This window comes from Trichechus manatus, unplaced genomic scaffold (genome assembly GCF_000243295.1).
Source record: "Trichechus manatus latirostris isolate Lorelei unplaced genomic scaffold, TriManLat1.0 scaffold00070, whole genome shotgun sequence".
Lineage (NCBI taxonomy): Eukaryota > Metazoa > Chordata > Mammalia > Sirenia > Trichechidae > Trichechus > Trichechus manatus.
The window spans coordinates 6891434-6910134 of record NW_004444006.1 but is presented as its reverse complement, the minus strand read 5'-3'; the positions used below and the strand labels follow the sequence as shown (position 1 = coordinate 6910134).

The window sequence follows — 18701 nt, the reverse complement described above, 5'->3', positions numbered from 1 at the left end:
GTCATGGTTTAAGTGCTGCTGACTCTGTTCTTAACATGATCTAGTAGATTTCTTGGGATAAATGTTTCTTCATTTGCTCTGTATGCCCTTAGGACAATTTCTATAGACTTTTATGGTTGTGTTTTATAATTTTCACCAGTTATGGTTGTTTTGCTGGGGAGTTTGTCCACAGAGCTCCTCACATCACCGTTCTTGAAGTGCTTCTCTTCTGTCCTACAAAGAAATTGATAATGCTCAAGGCTTTCTATTTAATTCTCATTTTCCTGGGACGTTAAGGAATAGGGTGAATAAAGGTTAATATTTCTGTATAAATTCCCAGATGTTCAGTTTAAACTACCATTTTTCTATCATTTTCTTTTCAACTGTTTTTAATGAAAATGATATATTATTCATTGCTTAAAGTTCTTTTTTTTGAGACTAATTATATCATTGCATTGTTTCCAAATAGACTCAGTTGCTGAATCGTGCGCTTAAACAGATCCATAAATGCAAAGACATCTGGAATCTCCTGAAAGAAACAGGTACAGTGGGAACTGGGAGTTTGGTGACACAGTTATGGGGGGTGTTTACAATCTAAATAAGCCAAATCTTTTCCACCAGAAATTTGTTCCACTGTACTACGTAATAACCAGTCAAATCATCTTTTAAAAACTATTTTTTGCCCATTATATATATATATATTTATATACATATATGTTTTGATTCCATAATATACTGCTTGGAGTAATTTTTTTTTAAATCTTGCTTTTAATGAAAGCATAGCATTGAATATAAAAAATAGGATCATTGTTATTCAGTATAACATTATTGCTCTTAGTTAACCAGATTTAATGTCTGATTTAATCAGGGTTTACCTCTGAATAGATGTAGGCTACAGAGTCTTCCACACCGTAATCAAGATACCAAATACTGCTAACATTTTGTCATTAAATAATCAAAAAAGTAGTAAACATTTTTAATTTATATAGTAACTTGTTACTGTTTCCTCATTAAGGATAATATTCACTTTCATATGTGTATATGTATTTATATATATGTATGTGTGTATATATATGTATATATATGCATATATATATATAACTATTTCCGCATTAAGTATGATACTGACTTTTAGGTTTAGATATATAGATTTTTTTTAATATTATGTGTCCATCTGTTCCTGTTTTAGTAAGAATTTCTTTAAATCAATGGATATTGAATTGCATATCTTTTCAGCCTCTATGGAGATAATCGCACGTTTTTTACATTTTAATCTATTAGTATATTGAATTATAATAATAGGTTTCCTAAAGTAAGTCATCATTGCATTCCTGGAATAAACTCAATTTGGTCGTGGTGTGTTCTTTTAATATGCTGATGAATTCTGTTTCCTAGTATTTACAAATTATTGGTGTGTCATTTTCTTTTGAGTGTGGATGGTGTCTGACAGATTTTGATATCATGTTCATATAAATAATGTAGAAACTTTCCCTTTCTTCTATTCTCTGGAAAAGTTTATTCCTTAAATGCTCAATAACATTCTTCTGTGAAATTGACTAGGCCTTCTTCTCTTTTCTGGGGATGGGGTTCACCATGTGTAGCTCTTTGACAACTGTCTGGGTTGGGTTTCTCAGAAGCAGACACTGAGGTGAAGATTTATGTGCAAGTGATTTTTTAAGGAAGTACTCCTAGGAAAAAACAGTGAGTGGGGGCAGCAGGACAGGAAAGGGGAAGAAGCCATTCAAGGGTACAGTTTCAGGCAGAGTCCCTCTAAGAGTAGACTAACTTTAATTTAATCCCACTAAGAGGATTACTGAGTATAAATTATGCATCACAGTTTGTCCTCACCCAAGATAGGAATATGGATATTCATATTCCTATATGAATTTCTATAAATTTCTGCACCAGTCAGTCATTGGTTAAGGAGGAACATAAACTCGAAGGCACTTCAAACTCTCTGCACATGCAGGCAGAGTGGTTCCAGTACCTAAAGGCAGTCCTTCTAAGAAGAGTCCAAGATAAGGGCTTTTGGAAAAGCAAAAGCATAACCAAAGCCTATGGGAAAGATCTCTAAGGGATATGAGTAGAACCCTGATGGTGTCTGTTATAACAACTTCCTCTTAGTTCTATGATAATTAGTCTGCTTTGCTTTTCTGTCTCTCCTAGAGTCAGTTTGGTACATGCTGTTTTCTTAGACAATTATCCCTTTCATCTAGATTTTCAATGTTACTTTCATAGGGTTGAGTCTCTTAATTCCCAATTGATTATTAACCTCTTATCATTTTTTATTTTAACATTTGTGCTTTCTTCCTTTTATTGCTTTTCCAAAAAATTACCGCTTAGATTATGTATGAGTTCTGCATTTTTATGTTTTCTAATTAATTTCTTTTATTTTTAATGAATTTCTTTCTTCTGTTTTCTCAGGTTTATTTTGTTCTTTTTGTAATTTCTTGATTTAGATGTTTAACTTATTTGTATTTTTGTTGTTATATTATTTAAAATTACACTAGTTGCAGTTATGCTACTTGGAGCTGAGGGTTGCTGCTGCGATTTATCATTTAGGACCTAAGCTGATGGATGCTCTGCCAACCTTATTCAATGCATGGCTTCCAAAGTCACCCTGGACATCAACATTCTGATGCAGAACACAAAAGAACATGGAAAATAGTGTAGTTTTATGGGCCAGGCTTGAAATTCACATGTATCACTTCCATTTCCATTCCACTGGCTAGAACTCATTCTTATGCCCAACCCTAAATGTCAGTGAAGGCTAAGAAATATAAATATAGTCTAGCTATGTTCCTAGAAAGAAGAATTGGATTCTTTTGGTGGACAGCTAGCGTCTCACATACTTTTGTCAATAAAAAACATTGAGGCTATGAATTTTGCTCTGAGCACTGCTTTATCTGTAGCCTGTAGATTCTGGTACGTGGTATTTTCATTATATTGTTTTCTAGACATTCTAGAGTTTCAGTTCTTAAAAATGGCTGTGTTAGGTTTTTTTGTTTGTTTGTTTTCTGATTGCATTATTAATTTCTAATTTTATTGCATTGTGATCAGATAATGCTGTCTGTTTTATTTCTATGTCTTGAAATTTATTCAGGTTTCTTTGTGATAAGTTTTATAAATGTTTGAAGGGCACATGAAAAGATATGTTTTCTCTTTTCAGGGTTTAGAGTATATTTTCAGAGTATAGAGTATATTTCCATTAAATCTACCTTTCTAGGTATATTATCTAGGTCTTCTATACCCTTACTTTTTGTTGTTGTCATTGTTGTTATTCCTTTAAGCTGTCATGGATTGAGAGAGGTAAATTAGGTTTTATGAGTTTATGTTCCTCCTCCTTATAATTCCTACAATTTTTACTTTGTTGTGTTTTTTTGTGCTTCGGTATTTGTAACATATATTTTCATTGTGGATTTCATTTTTTTCCTTGTTTAATGCTTTTCCCCCGGTATTCAACCTTATCTGCTATTAAGGTTGCAATCCCTGCTTTCTTTTCTTTTTCTTTCTCTTCCTCTTTATCATCCTCCTTCATTTTCGCATTTGGGTAGTATATATTTGCCCATCCTTTTATTTTTTAACTTTTCTGCCTAACTTGATTTTAGTATGCTCTTATATATAGCCTAGAGTTAGATGTTAGATTTTGCTTTGTAAAGATCTACTCCTTCTAAAATTCATTGTTGCTAAAGAGAAATCTTAGCCCATCTCCCCCCACCCACCCCCCGCCACCGCTTATAAGTGACAATCTTATTGCATGGCTACCGAAAAGGTTCATCTTTAAAGTCTAGTAATTTTATGGCATTTCTGCTATAAAACATTATATTCATTTCTGAAATTTTTCTCATTCTGCAAAATCATGCACTAAAAATAACAGGGCTTCGCTTAAAGTGGGGTAATGTATTATGATCCTTTCAAATGTGGTGCAATAGGAAGTCTATAGCTCTGCCTATGAAGTATTTTTGCAAAAAAAAGAGAGAGAGAGAGAGAACCTGAATCTAATTAAGCCTCTAGAAATACAGGAAATACAGAGGACAGAGGAACATTTTAAATGACACTGTCAGGATATAATCAGCCAAATACAGAATGTGGGAAATTCCAGAAGACAAATTAGCTGGTTCTTTAATAAATAAATGTTATTAGGGACAAAAAGGGGGGAAGAAACCTGTAGATTGAAAGAAACTTAAAAGATACATCAAATATGTACAATGTCTGAACCTTGTTTGGATCCTAATTCAAACAAACCAACTGTAAAAAGACATTTAAAAAAATTTAGTAAAATATGCACAAGGATTGGGGAGAAACATGTAATAAATCACTTCTAAGATAGAACGTGTGATGAAACTGAGCCAAGAAGAAGAACATAGAGTACTGTTGGGTTTAGCTCTTGGTGTATTTTGTGCTCAACTGCTGTTGCTTGGTAGTGCAAAACATTAATGTGCTAGGAACAGTAGTATGTGAACCAACATGACTTCTGTGTTATACTGACGTCATTCCCCTACTTATCAATTGCATATGAGTCACTTTGCATTATAAAGCAAATGTTGTAGTGGAACAGACTGTATTGGGAAATGTCTTAGTGTGGACCATTCTGTGTCAATTTTTCCTGATATATAATGTGCTTTTTCAATATGTAAATTCAAGTATTCTTCTATTTCTATAAAATTTTCTCAAACTATACTTTAAAACATTTGTTTTTATTCCATTACTTTGATTTTCTTCTTTAGGGATTCTATGCATGTTTTGGATCTTCTTTACCTGTCTTCCACATCTATCATTTTTTTTTAAGTTTTATTTTCCATTTTTTTTTTTTATTAACTTATTAATTAATAAGAGAATCAGTAAGCTGTTACAGCTGGTTCAAAAGAGAATTAAAACACGCATAGGCAAATAGGAATGCTGAAATGAATTTACATGAAGATGCAAAACAGGCCAATATTCACAGGGCAATGATCAATTTCATCAATTTCATCTCCATGGAACACAATTCATTTGCATTTCTAAGGACAAGAATTATTACATTACTAACAGTTTTCTACAACTTACAGAGTTGAAAAATGTCTCAAAGGCAATGAGAGGTAGAGATAACTCAGAAGGATACACTAGAGAGGACACACGATAATCTTTCTTCTTCCTCTTTTTTACCAGTTTCAAAGTCACAATTTTTCCTGAATAGTCTCCCACCTGCCACCTCCCCCCATGATCATAATACAGAGAAATGGTATTCTTTTTTTTATTATCGTACTTTAGATAAAGGTTTACAGAGAAAATTAGTTTCTCATTAAACAGTTAATACATGTATCAATTTGTGACATTGGTTGCCAACCCCACAACGTGTCAACACTCCCCTTCTCGACCTTGGGTTCCCCATTACCAGCTTTCTGTCTCCTTTTACCTTCTCGTCCTTGCCCCTGGACTGGTGTGCCCATTTAGTCTCACTTTGTTTTATAGGCCTGTATAATCTTTGACTAAAGAGTGAACCTCAGGAGTGACTTCAATACTGAGCTGAAAGGGTGTCCTGGGGCCATACTCTCAGGGTTTCTCCAGTCTCTGTCAGACCAGTAAGTCTGGTCTTTTTTCTGAGTTTGAATTTTGTTCTACATGTTTCTCCCACTCTATCCAGAACCCTCTATTGTGATCTCTGTCAGAGAAGTAGGAGGTGGTGGCAGGACACCATCTAGTTGTGCTGGACTCAGTCTGGTGGAGGCTGTGGTACTTGTGGTCCATTAGTCCTTTGGAAGTAATCTCGCCCTTGTGTCTTTTGTTTTCTTCATTCTCCTTTGCTCCAGATGGGGTGGGACCAGTGGGATATCTTAAATGGCTGCTCACAAGCTTTTAAGACCTCAGACACTACTCACCAAAGTAGGATGTTGAACACTTTCTTTATAAAGTATGTTATGCCAGTTGAGCTAGATATCCCCCGAGACCATGGTCCCCAGCCCTCAGCCCGATAATCCGGTACCTCAGGGAGTTTGTTTATGTCTATGAAGCTTCCACAACTGTCTGGGTCATCTAGTGCTACTCTAACAGAAATACCACAAGTGAATGGCTTTAACAAAGAAAAGTTTATTCTCTCACAATCCAGTAGGCTACAAGTCCAAATTCAGGGTGTCAGCTCCAGGGGAACGCTTTCTCCATTGGCTCTGGAAGAAGGTCCTGTCATCAGTCTTCCCTTGGTCTGGGAGCTTCTCTGCACAGGAACCTCAGGTCCAAAGGATATGCTCTGCTCGCGGCACTGCTTTCATGGTGGTATGAGGTTCCCATGTGTCTCTGCTCACTTCTCTCTTTTATATCTCAAAAGACATTGGTTTAAAACACTATGTAATCTTGTAGACCTCATCGGTGTAACTGCCGCTAATCCATCTTATTACATCATAGTGATAGAGTTTACAACACATAAGGAAATCACATCAGATTACAAAATGGTACCCAATCATACAATACTGGGAATACTGACGCAGACAAGCTGACAGATATTTGTGGGGGACACAATTCAATCCATGACAATGACCTTGCCTCGTGCTCACTTCCCCAGTATTGTGTACCTGTCTTACCCTTCACTAAAGTTACCACTTATCTATTGTCTAGTTAGTGTTTTTCCCTCATCATCTCTCCCCTCCCTAGTAACATTGAAAGATTGTTTCTTGCTGTGTGTAAACTTTTTCATGAGTTTTTATAATAGTGGTCTCATACACATTTGTCCTTTTGTAATTGACTTATTCACTCAGCATAATGTCCTCCAGATTCATCCATGTTGTGAGATGCTTCGCAGATTCATCTTTGTTCTTTATTGTTGCATAGTATTCCATTGTATGTATGTACCATAGTTTATTTATCCATTCATCTGTTGTTGGGCACTTAGGTTATGTGAATAATGCTGCAATGAACATGGGTGTGCATATGTCTATTCTCGTGATGGCTCTGATTTCTCTAGGATATATCCCTAGAAGTGGGATTGCTGGATCATATGGTATTTCTATTTCTAGCTTTTTAAGGAAGCACTGTATCATTTTCCAAAATGGTTGTACCATTTTACACTCCCACCAGAAATACATGAGTTCCAACATCCTCACAGCCTCTCCAACATTTGTTATTTTCTGTTTTTTTTTATTTGTGCCAGTAATGTTGGAGTATCTCATTGTAGTATCTCATTGTAGTTTTGATTTGTATTTCTCTAATGGCTAGTGATCACCAGCATTTCCTCATGTGTCTGTTAGCCACCTGAATGTTTTCTTTGGTGAAGTATCTGTTCATATACTTTGCCCATTTTTTAATTGGATTATTTGTCTTTTTGTTGTAAAGGTGGTGGATTTTCCTGTAGATTTTAGAGATTAGACCTTTGTTGGATTTGTCATAGCCAAAAATTTTTTTCTAGTATGTAGTTTCTCTTTTTACTCTTTTTGTGAAGTCTTTTGATCAGCATAAGTGTTTAATTTTTAGAAGATCCCAGTTACCTAGCTTATCTTCTGGTGTTTGTGTATTGTTAGTTATGGTTTGTATACTAGTTATACAGAGTATTAGGGCCTTTACCGTTCCCATGGAAGCAGCAGTCAAGAAATCAAATGACATATTGCACTGGGCAAATCTGCTGCAAAAGATCTCTTTAAAGTGTTAAAAAGCAAAGATGTCACCTTGAAGACTAAGGTGCACTTGACCCAAGCCATGGAGTTTTCCATTGCCTCATATGCATGCTTAAGCAGGATAATGAATAAAGAAGACTGAAGAAGAATTGATGCCTTTGAATTATGGTATTGGTGAAGAGAATTGAATATACCACGGACTACCAGAAGAACAAAGAAATCTGTCTTGGAAGAAGTACAGCCAGAATGCTCTTTAGAAGCAAGGATGGCAAGACTTCATCTCACATACTTTGGACATGTTATCAGGAGGAATCAGTCCCTGGAGAAGGATATCATGCTTGGTAAAGTAGAGGATCAGTGAAAAAGAGGAAGACCCTCAACCAGATGTATTGACACAGTGGCTGCAACAATGGGCTCAACCATGACAATGATCAAGAGGATGGTGCAGGACCGAATAGAGTTTCCTTCTGTTGTCCCTATGGTCACTATGAGTCAGAACCAACTCCACGGCACCTTACAACAGTAACAACAAACCACTGACCCTATTTTTTCTATGATCTTTATAGTTTTCGGTTTTATATTTAGGTCTCTGATCCATTTTGAATTAGTTTTTGTGTGTGGTGTGAAGTATGGGTCCTGTTTCATTTTTTGCAGATGGACATCCAGTTTTACCAGCGCCATTTGTTAAAAAGACTGTCTTTTCCCCATTTGATAGACTTTGGGACCTTGTTGAAGATCAGGTGACCGTAGATGGATAGATTTACATCTGGATTCTCGATTCTGTTCCATTGGTCAATGTGTCTGTCATTGTACCAGTACCAGGCTATTTTGACAACTGTGGCTGTAAAGTAGGTTCTGAGGTCAGACAGTGCAAGTCCTCCTCCTTTATTCTTCTTCATCAATACTGCTTTACTTATCCAGGGCCTCTTTCCTTTTCATATAAAGTTAATAATAAGTTTTTCCATCTCGTTAAAGAGTGCTGTTAGTATTTGGGTCGGGATTGCATTGTATTTGTAGATTGCTTTGGGTAGAATTGACATTTTCACAATGTTGACAAAAAATTTTTTTCCCAGTCAGTATGAGCATGTATGTTTTTGCATTTATGTAGGTGTGATGGTTAAGATTGTGTGTCAGCTTGCCTAGGCCATGATTCTTACTGTTTATATGTGATCACTCCCGTGATTGAATATGCTGTGAGTAGCCAATCAGTGGAAAGGGAGTTTCCCTGGGGGTGTGGCCTGCATCTGAATATAAGCAGACATTCTGGCTTTTTGCTCACTCTGGATCCTGTGGCTGCCTCCTGTTAATCTGACCTCTGGTTCTTGGGAAGTGAGCTGTCAGCTTATCTGCTGAACTTGGGATTCGTCAGTCTTCACAGCCTGTGAGCAGAGCCCTGCTCTCTGACTTGCTGATCTTGGATTCACCAGCCCCTGCAGCTACGTCAATCAGGAGAACCCTTGTGGTCTTGCCTGCCAATCTTGGAATTCGTCAACCTTCGCAGCCTGTGAGCGGGAGCCCTGCTCTCTGACCTGCCGATCTTGGGCTCGCCAGCTTCTGCAGCTGGGTGAATTGGGAGAGGCCTCTACCCTGATATATGGACTTGGGACATTCTAGCTTCTACAATCACATGAGCTGTTTCCTTGATATAAATCTATGTATATATATATTTATACGCTTAACTGGTTTTGCTTTTCTAGAGAACCCAACCTAAGACAGTAGGTCTCTTTTGGTTTCTTGCAGTAGTGTTTTGTAGTTTTCTTTGTATAGGTTTTTTATGTCCCTGGTTAGATTTATTCCTAAGTATTTTATTTTTTAGGGGCTATTATAAATGGTATTCCTTCACTGATTTCCTTTTTGTATTTTTCTTTATTGGTGTATGGCAATCCAACTGATTCTTGTATGTTTATCTTGTACCCTGCTACTCTGCTGAATCTATTAGTTCCAGTAGTTTTCTTGTGGGGTCTTTTGGGTTCTCTATGTATAGTATCATATTATGCACAGATAGGGATAGTTTTACTTCTTCCTTACTAATTTGGATGCCTTTTATTTCTTTTTCTTGCCTTACTGCTCTAGCTAGGACTTCCAGCATAACGTTAAATAGGAGTGGTGATAAAGGGCATCCTTGTCTTGTTCAGGTTCTCAGGGGTAATGTTTTCAGCCTCACTCTGTAGAAATGATGTTGGGTGTTGGTTTTGTATAGATGCACTTTATTATGTCGAGGAATTTTCCTTCTATTCCTATTTTATTGAGAGTTTTTGTCCGCAATGTTGTTGGACTTTATCAAATGCCTTTTCTGCATTGATTGAGATGATCATGTGATTCTTTTGTTTTATTTACGTGGTGGATTTCATTGATTGAGTTTCTAATGATGAACCATCCTTGCATACCTGGCATGAATCCAACTTGGTTGTGGTGTATTATTTTTTTGATATGATGCTGAATTCGATTGTTGAATTTTGTTGGGAATTTTTGCATCTGAGATATTTATCTTTAATTTTCTTTCTTTTTTTGTGGTGTCTTTGCCTGGTTTTGGTATCAGTGTTATGCTGGCTTCATAGGATGAATTCAGAAGTATCCCTTCCTTTTCTCTGTTCTGAAATAGTTTGAGTAGTACTGGTGTGAGCTCTTTGAGTGTTTGGTGGAATTCTCCAGGGAGGCTATCTGGGCCAGGACTTTTTTTGGGGGGGAGTTTTTTTTATTACCTTGTCAATCACTTCTCTTATTATAAGTCTGTTTAGATTTTTGACCTAACTGTGTTAGTTTATGTAGGTAGTGTGTTTCTAGAAATGTGTCCATTTCCTCTAGGTTTTCAAATTTGTTTGAGTATTGTTTTTCATAATACTGTTATGATCCTTTTTTTTCAGTTGGGTCTGTTGTAATGTCTCCCATTTCATTTCTTATTTGGGTTATTTGCTTCCTCTCATTTTTTTTTTTTTTTTTTGGTCTATTCTGTTGATACTTTCAAAGAATCAACTTTTGGTTTTTTTGATTCTTTGTATTGTTTTTCTATTCTTTATTTCATTTATTTCTGTTCTGATACGTATATACGTATTATTCCCTTTCTTCTGGTGACTATGGGCTTCTTTTGCTGTTCTCTTTCTATTTGATTGAGTTGTATAGTTAACATTTTGATTATGTCCCTTTCTTCTTTTTTGATTTGTGCATCTGTTGGTATAAATTGACCTCTGAGTGCTGCCTTTGTTGTGTCCCACTGGTTTTCTTATGATGTTTTCATTCTCATTTGATTTTAAGAATTTTTTGATCCCATCTTTGATTTCTTCTGTTACCCAGTGGCTTTTAAGCAGCGTGTTATTCAGTTTCCATGTGTTGGATTTTTTTCCCTTGCTCTTAATATTTATGTCTGCTTTAATGGCATTGTGATCAGAGAAGATGTTGTGTACTATATCAGTGTTTTGGATTTTGTTGAGGGTTGCTTTGTGGCCTAAGATGTGGTCTATTCTGTAGAATGATCTATGCGCGTTAGAAAAGAATGTATACTTTACTGCTGTTGAGTGGAGTATTCTATATGTGTCTGTGAGGTCAAGTTGGTTGATTTTGGCCTTTAGATCTTCTGTATCTTTGTTGAGTTTCTTTCTAGATGTTCTGTCCTTTACTGAAAGTGGTGTGTTGAAGTCTTCTGCTATTATTGTGGAACTGTCATTTTCTCTTTTCAGTGCTGTTAGAGTTTGTTTTATGTATTTTGGAGCCCAGTCATTGAGTGAGGAGATATTTCTTAAGTTATGTCCTCATGGTGGATTGTCTCTTTAATCATTATATAATGTCCTTCCTTGTCTTTTATGGTAGATTTTGTTTTAAAGTCTATTTTATCTGAGATTAATATTGCCAATCCTGCTCTTTTTTTGTTGCTGTTTGCTTGATACATTTTTTCCTTCCTTTGATTTTTAACAAATTTATGTCATTGTTTCTAAGGTGTGTCTCTTGTAGACAGCATATTGATGGGTCCTGTTTTTTTGTCCATTCCGTCGCTCCCTGTCTCTTTATGGGTGCATTTAAACCATTTACATTCATGGTGATTATCAATAGGTGTAAGTTTATTGCTGTCATTTTTGTAGTGCTTTTTTTGTGTGTGTTGCTGACATTTTCTTTGTTCCTCTTACTCTCCTGTGATGAATTCCTTTTCTTTGTGGATTTTCTTTTCATTTATTTCATTTTGGTGTATTTTTTGTTTACTGAGACTTTATGTTTTTCTTCTTTATTTTGATGAGTAGGTTTGTTAACTTCCTTTGTGATTACCTTGAAATTTACCCCTATCTTCCTATGTTTGAACCAGTCCTTTATTATTTGGTATTGCCTTGACTTCCTCTTCATTTGAAAGTTGTATACCTACCCTGTTTTATTGTTCTGAAGTTGTAGTCATTTATAGATTGACCTCTCTGGTTCCCTGTTGTAAATCTTTTCATTTTGTTTTATTCTTGAGAGTACGTTACCTAGTTTGGTGTCTGGCTGATAATGACCTGTGTCCTAGATTCAGGTTGTTGTCTGATGTTGGTTCTCTAACCAAAAGACTCCCTTTAATAATGGTTTGGTTTGGTTGTTTCAAATTCCCTTAATCTATGTTTGTCTGGAGATGTCCTAATTTCACCATCGTATTTCAGCAAGAGTTTTGCAGGATATATTATTCTTGGTTGTCCATTTTTTTTCTTTCAAGGTTTTGTATATGTCATCCCATTGCCTTCTTGCCTGCATGGTTTCTGTCGAGTAATCAGAGCTTAGTCTTATTGTTTCCCCTTTGTTGGTGACTTTTCATTTTTCTCAAGCTCCTCTTGGGATTCTTTCTTTGTCTTTGGTTTTGGTGAGTGTGACTGTGATATGTTTTGGTGACTTTCTTTTGGAGGTCTATACTGTTTGAGGTTCACTGAGTTTCTTGGATGGTCAACTTTTCATCTTTCATGGTTTAGGGAAGTCTTCTGCCAGCAAACCTTCAATGATCCTCTCTGTGTTTTCTGTTTCCTCCCCCTGTTCTGTAACTCTGGTTACATACAAATTTTTGCTCTTGATTGTATCCCACATTGTTCTCAGGTTTTCTTCATTTTTCTTCCTTCTTATCTCTGATTTTTTTCTCAAAAAAGTGGTATCCAAGGATTTGTCTTCAATTTCTCTGATCCTGTCTTCCACTGTTTCAAATTTGCTCATAAAACTTTCTATTGCACTGTCCATTTCTGAACTCTTGTTGTTTATCTTTTGGATTTCTAATTGCTGACTTTGTATGATTTCTAGCTGTTTATTTATTTTGACATTTAGTTCCTGTATTATTTTCCTGAATTCTTCCATTTCTTTGTCTGTGTTGTCCCTGATTTTTTCTGTATTTTCCACGATTTTGTCTATGTTTTTGTTTGTTTTCCTTTATCTCTTTCCTAATTTCTTGGAAAGCCCTGAATATTAGACTTCTGAATTCCCTATCAGGTAGTTCCAGTGCCTTTTCTTCTAGCGGAAGATCATCTGGTGTTTTAGTTTGTTCGCTTTCTGGAGCCAGGCTGATTTGTTTTTTTAATATGTTTTGATATTGTCTGGTGTCTCAGGGACATTCAGGAATTATTTTCTTCGTTTATTGATTGTAGATTTGTTTGTTTCATCTGCTTTTTTGTTTTACTTGTTTATGTCTGGGCAGGTGAGCTGGGTGTGTTTTGTTGCTTGCTAGCCTGTTGGCACGATACTTCTCACCACCCTGTCCGAGTGAGCAGGGCTGGTCACTAGCTATGGTGCAGCAGGGTGGGTGTATTGGGGTTGGTGGGACAGGGATGGGTAGTTTGCAGTATGAACTAGAGCCGACGCGGCAGAGCCATGGAGCAGTGCAGGGTGGGGTCTGGATACCATGTTGGTGCTGCTTGGGGGCACAGTGCCTGGCGTACGGTTCAGGTAGGCAGGAGGGAAGGGAGAGGATGTGATGTACAGAGCTAAGTGGGTGAGTGAAAGAGGAGAAAGAAGAGAGAGAAACAGAAGTAAAAATATAAAGGAAAAATAATGGTGGTGTGGTAGGATTCAGCAGGTGGGAGTGGGGCAGACCTGGTGAGGCCATGTGCTGTTGGCTCTGTAGCGGAGCAGTGTGGCTCAGCCTGTCGAGAATGGGCATGGGCAGTGCACAGGGCTAGGTGGGCAGGTGAAAGGAAAGGAAGGAGGGGAAAGAGAGAAGAAACCAACCAACAAAAATAAGTAATAAAATAAAAATAACAACAAATAAATAAATATGGTGGGGGGAGCTAGCCATTGGGGGCAAGGCAGAATTGGGTAGGTGGTGAGCTAATGTCTCTCTCACTGGGTGTGATGGCACGGCCTGACAGGAAGGGGCAGAGGCAACACAGAACCTATGTGGGAGGGAGAAGGAAGAGGGAGAAGGGAAAATATAAAGAAAAATAAAAAAATATAATGCTAAGGGAGCTGGCCTGTGGGGGTTACCCAGACCCAAGGAGACCGTGTTCGAGAGGCTCTCCAGCCAAGAGGTATAGTGCAACCCACCAAGAAGGAGGAGCGGTGCATGAGGAAAGGAAAGGAAGGAAGAGAGAAAGAGAGAAGAAAGAAAAAAAAAGAAAAAAACAAATAACAAGCAGTAAATAAATAAAATGGCACTGAGGGAGCTGGTTGGTGATGGCAGTGCAGACCCAGGGAGGCCACGTGCAGTGGCTCTCCAGCCAAGTGGTTCAGCACGCCCCCTCGAGAAGGGGCAAGGGTGGTGCAAAGGGCTGGGTGGGCAGGAGAAAGGAAAGGAAGGAAAGACGAGAGAGATAAGAAACAGAAAAAAAAGAACAAGCAAAAGAAATCACAGCCCATCAGGAAAGGGAGAGGATGGCACACAGGGCTAGCTAGGTGAGAGAAAGGAAAGGAAGGGAGGGAGAGAGAGAGAGAATCAACAAATAAAGCCAAAAAAATAAAAATAAATGGCACTGAAGGGGCTGGCCGGTGGGGGTGGGGCAGACCTGGGTGGCAATGAGCTGGTGTCTCTTGTCCTGAGCGACCATGGCCTATTGGAAAGTGACAGAGTCCACGTAGAGGGAAGAATGTTGGAAAAGCATGTATCCCTGGTTACTGGGTGCTCTGTCTCCTGTTGGGAGCTCCTTGAAGCTTCCTTCCTGTACTCCCTGTCCACAGTCCTTGGTGGCTGAGGTCCATAATGGCAATTTGGGGAGACAGTGAGCTGGTGTGTTTCTGGCCAAGCAACCATGGCCCATTGGAAAGCAGCAGAGGCCTCATACAGGGAAAAAGGTGGGGGGTGGGAAAGCATGTATCCCTGGTTACCGGGTGCTCTGGAGCTCCATGAAGTTGCTTTCCATATTCCTTGTCTGCATACCTTGGTGGCTGTAGTCCAAGATGGCAAATCCATGCCGCATTAGCTGGTAGGGACCTCTCTTCATTTTCTGTTCTCTGTCAGTTTCTTATTCCATTTGGTGCTTAATTGAGTTCTTTATTTTTCATTTGGTATTAGGGTTCCAGGATTGACGTTTGTATCTGTTTTACTTAGTTTTTCGAGTCTTTGCTGAAGTGGGATGGCATGGTGCTTCTGTCTATCGCGCCATGTTGGCTCCGCCTTTCAGAAATAGTATTCTTGATAACAAAACAGGCTAGTTTCATTAGGTTTGTCCTGATTGTTTACATAGATGCAACAAGAGTGCTAATTAACCAAATAAGCCTCCTGGAGTTTGCTTTGCAAATCTAGAGCCCTACAGTATTGAACAACTACTAAGGCCACAAATTTAACCTTTGTTTGGAATTTTTTAAGGGAATCTCAGATTAGAGTTCTAAAAGTTTCTATCTTTTCCTATTCCAAAGTTAGGAAACCAAGCCCAACAAATTCTCCATCAAATTTCACCTGTTGTTGGTATCTGCCTTTGAGTCAACTCTGACTCATGGCAACCTCATGTACAACAGAACAAAATGCTACCCAGTCCTGTGTCATCCTCACAATTGCTGGCATGTTTTGAGTCCATTGTTGTGACTTTTGTGCCACTCCAACTTACCAAGGGTCACCCTTGCCCTCATTGGCCCTCTGCTTCACCGAACATGGTATCCTCCTCCAGCAATTGATAACATGTCCAAAGCAGTAAAGTTGGATAATGTTCTTGTGATCCATAAGGTTTTCACTGGCTAATTTTCTAAAGTAAATCACCGGGCCTTTCTTCCTAGTGTGTCTTAGTCTGGAAGCTCCACTGAAACCTGTTCACCCTGCTGTTATTTGAAATGCCAGCGGCATAGCTTCCAGAAACACGCAAGCCACTATAGTACAACAAACTGACAGACAGGTGGTGATTTCACCTGTAGTACCTATAAATCTGGGGAAGTTATTTCCTCTCAAGGCCCCTCAAATTTACTAAGGTTTCTGGCCTGCCAGGAAGTGAACTTCCCACAACCTTTAATGCTGGGGCCCTGTGAGTCAGATACCAGGCCAATTTCCTGAGAGGGCTTTGAAGGCATTTGCTCCATAAAGTCAAGGTATAGTCAACCTTGTTCCTTAAAAGTAGCTTATCATACCTGATTAAATGAGTATCATTCTCAAGTATGACACAACAGTTAAGGCCTTGTATCTTAGTTTCCTAGTGCTACTATAACAGAAATACAACAAGTGGATGGCTTTAAAGAATAGAAATTTATTTTCTCAAGTTTAGGAGACTAGAAGTCCAAATTCAGGGCACAAACTATAGGCGAAGGCTCTGTCTCTGTCAGTTCTCGGGGGGAAGATCCTTGCCTCAGCTTCTATAACCCTACATGTTCCATGGTCCCTTGGCGGTCTTCACGTGGCATCAATTTCTCCCCGCCCCCCACCCTACTCTCCATTTGTGCTTTCTTATCTCTGCATCTTTGCTGCTCCTTATAACTTAGAAGTAACTAGATTTAGGACATATCTTATACTGATATGGCCTCATTAACACAACAAAGATAACTATTTCCAAACAGGATTATATCTACAGGTATAGGGGCTAGGATTCCAACACATAATTTCAGGACACACAATTCAATCCATAACACCTTGACTGCACAATCAATTTGTTTGATTATATCCTGGTAAAAAATGAGGACAGATTCTTATAGAACCAATGCAAATAACTATAGTGCCATGAAAAGTAAGGAGACTCAGAAAGAGTTTCTGAATTCTGGGGGTGCAGGCCTAGGGTAGGGTAAGTTAGTGAGAATTTTATTTTAAAATTTTTTAATTTGGTTTACAAAAGCAGAATCTACTAACTTGTTGTGAGTTACAGATAGCTTAAGAAAGAGAAAGTGTTTCTTCATATAGTCAGAAAATAGAACATTAAAGCATCGACAATAATTCAAATAAACAGCCACAACACAATTTCCCTCATCAGTTCATTCAGTCCTATGTCATTAGAAGTCTGCTGAATATTGGGTTAGAAGTCTGCTTTCATGAAGCGCTCTGCTTCTAAACTAAAAAAAAAGAAAAAAACTGGAAATCCTGACTTAGCCCACTGGTATGATTTTAAAATTGTCTATGCAATGCTGACTCAGAAGCCTGTACCCAAGAGTCTATTCTGACATGTCAATAGTTTAAAGAAACCTAGTATAGTCCTTTTCTGTGAGAGTCAGAAACTGTCCTTCTTTGTTAAAGAGACAAACTCTGGCCTATAGCTTATAGCAAAGCCTTCAGGCAAACATCAGAATAAAACAAAAACTGTCTGTGGATGACAGATTTAATGGCTTTGGTTAACTTATTCCTGTAACCCTGTAATATCAGAATGAAGGAAAAATGAAATTCTCTATTGGGGTACACTATGTAACTATTTCGTAAAAGTTTTGATCAATGTTTCTCTTGAGGGTTAAAACATAGTATGGACAGGCAGGGCAGTGACAAACCTCCAGTAATAGCCCATAAAGTATACAATTTCATAGTATTAATAATGTTCTACTTAAAAAATTTAGCGTAGTGAAATCTGGGCATCTCTTCTGATTTGACACCTCTTCTCATGCAACTCTTACTATAGTAACCAATCAAACTAACCTAATTATTTCTAGCATTTCTCTTTTTTATGAAGAGAATAAATAAATCTTTGCAATTTTCCAGAGACCCTTTGTAAATATCAAAGATAATTTTAGGTTTAAAAGATACCCTGGAAATTGTATATTATCTCTTCTGTATTTGGGATTTGATTTTGGGAAAGCAAAATTGAGAGTTGTAAGAAGCAATTTGGGCATTTGATTAAAATAGAATCATGGGTGCCTGAGAAACAATAGTTACCTATCTAATCAAAGTAACAATACAACATTTAAAAATAAATATAGCAGATAACACAATCATAAAGAACGTTAGCTGTTTCATAAGTGAGGGACTTCTTGTTTTTTGTTTTCTTGTTTACCTTTAAATAATCAAGAACATAGTAAGGACAACATAAGGCTCAGAAAATTATTCTGGTAAAACACACCATCTGCTATCTAGGCAGATTACACAGAAGGTAAAGAATAGCCTTTTGTGTAGTATACAAGAGCCCTGGTGGCACAGTGGTTAACGCCCTCGGCTACTAACCAAAAAGTCAGCAGTTCGAACCCACCAGCCGCTGCGCGGGAGAAAGATGTGGCAGTCTGCTTCCATAAAGATTTACAGCTTTGGAAACCCTATCGGGCAGTTCTACTCTGTCCTATAGGGTTGCTCTCAGTCGGAATCAACTCAATGGCAGTAGGTTTGGTTTTTTATAGTAGACAAAGGCATTAATCAGTAAACTAAGGAAGCAAGCTCATCAAAATTGACAGAACTTTGCTACAATCTTAAAACATTTCAGAGCTTCTGTTCAGACTTGGGTTTAAACCAGGGCGAATAAAAATCACTTTCCAAGTTTGTCCTTCTTTGTGGTCATAAATATTCTAAACAAACTGACAACCTTTCATAGGGTCTGCCAAGTCAAAACTATTTTTGTAATAATACTAAGACATGTAATTTTCCAGAGGCTGTGTGATATGTGATATTGTAATAGACTGAATGTAGAAGCAGATATGAGAATATAGCTATCTTCTATTAATTCAGGCATTCTGGAGATTTACAAAATGTGAACCAATCGTCTCACTTACTTTTTTTTTTATTTTCTTTTTTATTGTACTTTAGGTGAAGGTTTGCAGAACAAATAGTTTCTCATTAAACAGTCAGTACACATATTGTTTTATGACATTGGTTAACAACCCCACAACACG

The 18701-nt window shown here is 37.7% G+C and overlaps 1 protein-coding gene across 1 annotated transcript in view; it reads left to right on the top strand.

Moving 5' to 3' along the window:
- The window catches only part of TEX11 (testis expressed 11), a 523552-nt gene that overhangs the window by 394712 nt on the left and 110139 nt on the right, over positions 1 to 18701 (top strand). Inside the window, exon 24 of the mRNA XM_012556596.2 lies at positions 449 to 521. Coding sequence (XP_012412050.2) covers positions 449 to 521 — 73 coding nt within the window. The remainder of the gene's footprint in view (positions 1 to 448; positions 522 to 18701) is intronic.